General features: G+C 41.1%; 1 protein-coding gene across 1 annotated transcript in view; it reads right to left on the bottom strand.

Annotated features, from left to right (window-relative positions):
• Positions 1–270: 270 nt before the first annotated feature.
• TNIP3 (TNFAIP3 interacting protein 3) overlaps positions 271–6,280 on the bottom strand; it is a gene marked incomplete at both ends in the record, with an annotated part of 84,602 nt that continues 78,592 nt past the window's right edge. Inside the window, 2 exons of the mRNA XM_079534107.1 lie at positions 271–414; positions 6,007–6,090. Coding sequence (XP_079390233.1) covers positions 271–414; positions 6,007–6,090 — 228 coding nt within the window. The remainder of the gene's footprint in view (positions 415–6,006; positions 6,091–6,280) is intronic.

Genomic DNA, 6,280 nt, shown 5'->3' with positions numbered 1-6,280 from the left:
GAAAAACATTATCTAAATGCCAACGTTGTACAGCATTGACAACATTGTCTGTCCAAATGTCCCGTTTTTATTCTTTGTGGCTTGCCACCATCCCTCAGAAAGCCCCACTAGTTCTGTTAGCTGAGGAGTCAGGGTGGAGATTAAAGAGGCTCTGACATGAGCAGCAGACTTGAGTCTTTAAAATCAGGTTTACGGGGTAGATCTCACCTGGATGAGGGCATGTGTCGATTCTCTGATCTTGCATACTGAGATTTCTTCGAGCTAATTCTGCTAAAGGGGCACTGACCTTCTCCATCCTGCTGAAACACCCCACTCTGGCTCAGTAAAGGAGTCTAAGGAAGAAAAAGATGTCCAACAGCCATCACCTGGCAGCATATGAGCAACGCCAAAAGGCACAATAAGCCTTTCTGCAGCCTGAAGGCAAAAAAGAGACAACGTTTAGCTTCAGAGGCCCCTGATCCCAACAGGAAAAACAGCAATGGAAAAAACAGCACACTTGTGTAAGCAGGACAGGCTGCTTTGGAGCCCAATTAAACTGTCCTAGTAAACTCAAAGTGCCCTTATAAAAGAGTAAATAAAATAAATGGAAATGCACTTTCGCCCTACCAGTGTATAAACAAAAAGTAAGCGCTAAGGAAGCACCGGCATGGTGGCAGATTTTCAAAAAGCTGGTGGCAGGAAACGGTCTTCTGCCACCCAGATTCATATAAAGCCTTCTCAGCACAGGTAAAGTTTCCCGGACTGGACAGACCTGGTTAAAAAGAAGCCTTCATTTTCTGTTACTTTAAATCTCTGCCCTGGGGACATGGCACCCTGACCCTTGCTGCATAACCTGTCTGGAAGTTATAGCAGTAAGTCTCTGCTCTCAAGCTGAGACCAAGCTTTTAGAGCACAAAGTGGATGTGTTCACACGTGCAGGAGCTTCACAGCTCACACGCCATCCCTCAGCCACCTGGAAGCACGTGGGTTGACTGCATGCATTTTTCCCATAGATCATGGAACACCCATGCAGTTTAACAGAGCCAGAATTGACATGGCTCTGCAGATCCCCACCAGGTGTCTGTGGACTCCAGAGGTGGAATGTCTGCAGAATTTCAAGGAATGATCTGCAGCAATTCAAAGCAGCCCAAAGAAGTTAATGGAGATTTATATGACTGCAATGCAACGGGAGTGCAACTATGCTCTTTCTTGAGAAAGAGGGGCCAGGATGAAAGACAGCTGCTGAGCAGTCCTAACACATTTGAGCCTGAGCACTGTCTAGGATACATAAATCAAGGTGCAATGCTTGCATCAGTTTCTATTCAGATGAAGAAAGGCTTATGGTCTTCACAAAATTAAGCTGTTTTAAAACAAAATTAAATTATCCTCGTCAGCAGTTGCAGAGTTTACATATAGAAATCAAACAAAACTGAGCAAGCTGGATGAGTCAGAACCAAAGTGGAAGCTATAGAGGATGTTTCTTCCTTCTTCAGCATCCTACCTGGTGCTGCTCAAAGGTTTTTGTTTGCCTTTCCCACGTCTCTTATCTGTGCATCCAGATATGAAGTGTCTCACAACATGCTATCACTTGAATATTTGCATTCATCAGGGAGAGAACTTTCATTAATAAGAATTCAATTATTTGGAAAAGCTTCCTGCTTGTTGAGCATTAACCTCCTCAGTTCTCATCCAGCAGAAATTTTACTATCCACATACCTCATTTGGCTCATAAAACGCAAAATAGATGGTTTGTGCGACTCAGGAGTAAAGGACTTCAGAGCAATGAGCATGAAAAGTGGAGCCTGCCACAGGCATCTGTGGAACAGTAGGAAGTTATGGCAAGCCTGTGAATGGTAGCACTGTCTGAGGTTCCCCGTGGGAATGCGATTAAATTAACAGCACATTCCGATTAATCACTGTTTTATTCTGGAAATTTTCCTCCCAGCCACCCAACAGGTACCTTGTAATGCAGAGCTGCAACTCACGGGGGTCACTCGATAGCAGCAGGCTTGCCTTTATGGTGAGGTGTTCTGCTTTTGGAGCTTGTTCTTTGAGTGTATCAAAGTGCTGATTTCCACATGAAGACTGAAAATATGAGGGAATTGTTCTTCCAAAGTTGATTTGGTGTTTGCCCTGTCATTTATGCAAAAAGAATTTTATTTGAAGTATTCCATTCTTTGGTTGTTGACCATGTTTTCTGCTCTCATTATCAGCTCTTCAGCACAACCAAGAGAGTTTCTTCTGATATTTTGTTACAACAGGTTCCCTGCTGGATCACAATTAGAAGGGACAGACCAGCTCATATTTCAAGCTTCAGTAAAGTTCTTTATCAGTTTTAATCATAATGAAATAATCTGGCTGATGCTTTATGCCTTGCCTTCAGTATCATTGCTAAGTGAGCAGCATACTTAGTCAAAGAGAGGTGATTTTGTGAGTAACTTGCAGTGGACCTAAGTACATGCCAGTTCTGTGTGCCTCCATTAAATGGATTAATTTGGTATTTATGCTGCTAAGAGCTGAGCTCAGGATGCCAGAACAGGTAGGAACAAAATGAAAATTTCCTCCAAGATAATTAAAGCATTTCCCTCTGTCTCCTCAATTAAACCAAGCAACTAAATGAAATAAAGCAACCTGAAGATGAAAATGCCAACCAAAGTGTTCTAGTTTTCATCAGAGCTGTAAGTAATCTCTCAATCAGGTTATGCCATATAAATACCAGTAGCATACATTCTGCTTCCCCGTCCACAACAATTCCCTTCTCCAAATCCTTCTTTAGCGGTGGGGAGAGCTGCAGAGCTCCCTATTCTGATGCCTTCCATTAGATCAACAATGCTGTAACCTACAATCTCAGCCTCACCAGATCTCAGCTTTTGCAATGATCTAGCATCAGTGAACATACTCTGTTATACACCCTATCTGCCTGCCCTCGTTGTCCTAAGCCGTGTTGCATGCCCTGCAGCTGGTGTGGGCCCTTTGCACAAGCAGCCCTGAGGCAGGAAGCACCTGGGGGTTCCCACCTGCAGGGATGGTGGAGAGGGGTTGCTGCTGCCCTAAGTGGAAATGCAGAATTAGCCTGTATCCTGGCTCCTGGTGGGAAAGTGTTTCACTAATCAGAACAATACTTTCCACCCTGTGGTGTCTCACAGACCTTTACACTCGCATCTGCAAAACACAGAGAAATTTTCCTGTCATTCTCATAACAAAGTCAAAATACAGAAATTGTTTTTAAATCTTGAGGGGTTTTTGTTGTTGTTGTTTTGCTTTTTTTTTTAAACAAGGGAGAGTACTCTAGCGTGAGTAGAAATGCTTTCTCAGTTCAGCACAGAGTGCTACAGGAATGGCTGTAGTAGAATTTCATCTCTTTAGGGTAAAGCTGCATTTCCAGGATGTTCTGGGGCGGGTGGAGAGCTGAGATGAGTCTGATCAAAAGTTTTTGTCATACAACACTAGCTTCTATTCCTATTCCAAACTGCAGAGAAAGAGGAGGACAATGACAAGAACTTTTGGGCATCTCATAATCCTAATTCCTCCAAAACATAAAGAAATGAAAGCGAACAGGGCAACAACACAGGGAAGGAGATTGAAAGTATGACATGGAGCTACTGCAGTCGGGTGTGGACAAACAGAGGCAAAGGGTCCTGCTATCCCTAGCATTAATAATGCACTTCTAGTTTTACTGTTTATATTCATTTTATCTAAGAAGAAAATATTTTGTTTTGAAAATGTTCTTATTATAATTCATAGGATTATGTATAACAATAGAACACTTTGCATTGCAGAGGATAACAGACTAATCTCTCCTACAGGGATAACATTCCTTGCCAAGAGATCTAGAAAACAAAGCACTGAACTTCTTAGCAATTATTAAAAACAAACAAGGATGGTACACCACAGTTTGAAAGGCCATAGCATGTACAGAAGGATTTAGAAATCAATCACACAGAGAAGATGGGAAATGAGGTTAAGGAGTTGTTTGAACAATAACAGAAATATTTCTGACAGGCAAATGATGAAGGCTACAATAGAAACAACATCTTATCATATAGGATGAAAAGTCATGCTCTGGAAAGCAAAAGAAACGGTAAGAAGCTAGGAGAAACAGTGAAACATTATAAGGGAAATAGAATGAGATAAAGATTCATTGTTTGGACAAGAAATTAAATATCGATGCAGCAAAAGATCAAAAATTATGGATTCAAGGAAGGTAAGGTGATCAAAAATTTTGCTTGTATTCTCTCAAATCATTCTGAGCTGGAATACCTAGCCTCCCTTTTATAGGATAGGATACATGTTTATCTGGGAAACCCTGCATAGTTTGCCCACAGTAAATCCTGAACCCACTTTTTCTTTTATCCAGGGCTCCCAAGGCAATTAGAACAGCTCCCAGCTTCTACTGGCAATTTTTCCTTCTTAAAAGAAATGAAATTTAAGACTAAGAGAGACTAAGGAGGGATACTATTTAGTGATTTATAAACACTTATATAACAACTTATCATCAATTAAATCCTCATAGTGTGCCACAGAGTATCTATGTAAGAAAGTAGAAAAATATATCTATAGAAACAGAATGGAATAATCATTAGCATGACTGCCCCCGATTGCACCTAATTCTTCCAGAAGAGAAAAGCACTTTTAGAACTACATTATTTTAGACAAACATGGTGTTTTAAATACCTGGGAAGTAAACCCAAACCTAAAATTTCATGCAAGCAAAATGCTGGTGTCACATCTGCTGGCTCCACACACACAAGCACACACACACACACACAAAAGGACAAAAATTCCCCAAAGACCTCAAGCTTTCCAGTGTCTCATTTGCATTAATCACTCCATGCATTCAAACATGTGCTCCTACTTTAATGTTGGATAATTACTGTTATGATAATCAAAACATCATTTAGTGAACCCAGCATATCATGTTGTAAATAACATAAAGATAATATTAGAAGCAGATAATTTAACCTGACATATGAAGACTTGCTCTCATTCATTGAAATGAAAATTTCTTCACAGCATGTTAAGTATGTAACACTGTAGCTGTATGGAAAAAGTTCAGTTTTGAAAAAAAAATCTATAGAAACCTATGCCAAAAAGCACATTTTTAGATTTCAGTAAATCAGATTTTTTTACTAAATTATTTAGTGTTATTTAGTAAAATTGTGTGTCCATTAGATTCCACAGCTTGCCACTCAATCTGCACAGTTCTGTGATGACAGCTGGAGCATGCCCAGCAGAAGGAAGATGGTGAGCTGGCCACAACCAGCAAGGAGACATCTGGGAGCCCCATCATGTTAACTCAGTGAGTAATCAGTTTCACCACAGGTCAGTTCCTCATCGTAACCATCAAAGTTTACCACTTTTAACAGTGCAGCTGAGTGGTGGGCAGCATGGACGGAGATTGAACAAGGCACGGCAGTGGCTCTGCTAGACAAACAAGAAGAAGCATGCAGGCTGCAAGTCAGCGTCCTGCAGTAAAAGAGGAAGTGCAAAGTCTAGTAAACATCCCTTTAAATGGCTGAAGGGTTTTGACAGGAGCTCACTCTGTGCTTGCCTTGTTTTCCCAAGCCAGCATGAAAGAGAGGAAAAGAGGGCCTACAAACCTTGGCATAGCTCATTAAAGATTCAGGTATTCAAATAAGTTTCTGGTCCATTATTAAATAGAGTTACTCTGTCTGTGCGAATTGCTCCTTTGGCAATTTGCATAGTAATTCCAGCATTCCCAAACCCCCAGCAGTTCCTACAGAAAAAGGGAGGTAAAAAGAAAAGGCCTTTCACAAATACAAGACATGAGCTCTTAACTGCAAAAATCCGCTCACCACCAGTACACAAAAATATTGGAGAAAGTTCAGTTGAAAGGCTCAGATGGAAAATCTGGCAGGTGTCTGGAAAATAAAACATGAAAGAGAGATTGGGGACTGGCAGATTTTTTTTTTAAAAGGTGCTGGTGCCCAGTTCTGGCAAAACTAGAGGAAGGAACAATTGCTTGCTATGAGTAGTTTTGGTTGATCTTCAAGTAGAATAACTCACCTCCCCAAACTTGTCCAGGCCACTGAAGAAAGCATATCCATTGGGGGTACCTGAACCTGATAACACTAACTCAAATTGTTGGGCCTACATTTGGGAAACATGCATCTGTACCAGAAAATAGGAAAGAACTCTATGGACATTTTAGGCACATCCAAAAATATGTGGATTTTCTACCATATAACACAAAGACTACCTCACACTTAGCATGATTGGGATCCGCATGAGTCAAGGTTTATCGCCTTGTGCCCAAGCCAGCCAGACACTAAAAGCCTGT

The sequence above is a fragment of the Tetrao urogallus genome (assembly GCF_951394365.1).
Source record: "Tetrao urogallus genome assembly, chromosome: 4".
Classification (NCBI taxonomy): Eukaryota; Metazoa; Chordata; class Aves; order Galliformes; family Phasianidae; genus Tetrao; species Tetrao urogallus.
The sequence above is the reverse complement of the archived record's forward strand: the minus strand, read 5'-3'. Positions and strand labels throughout refer to the sequence as shown.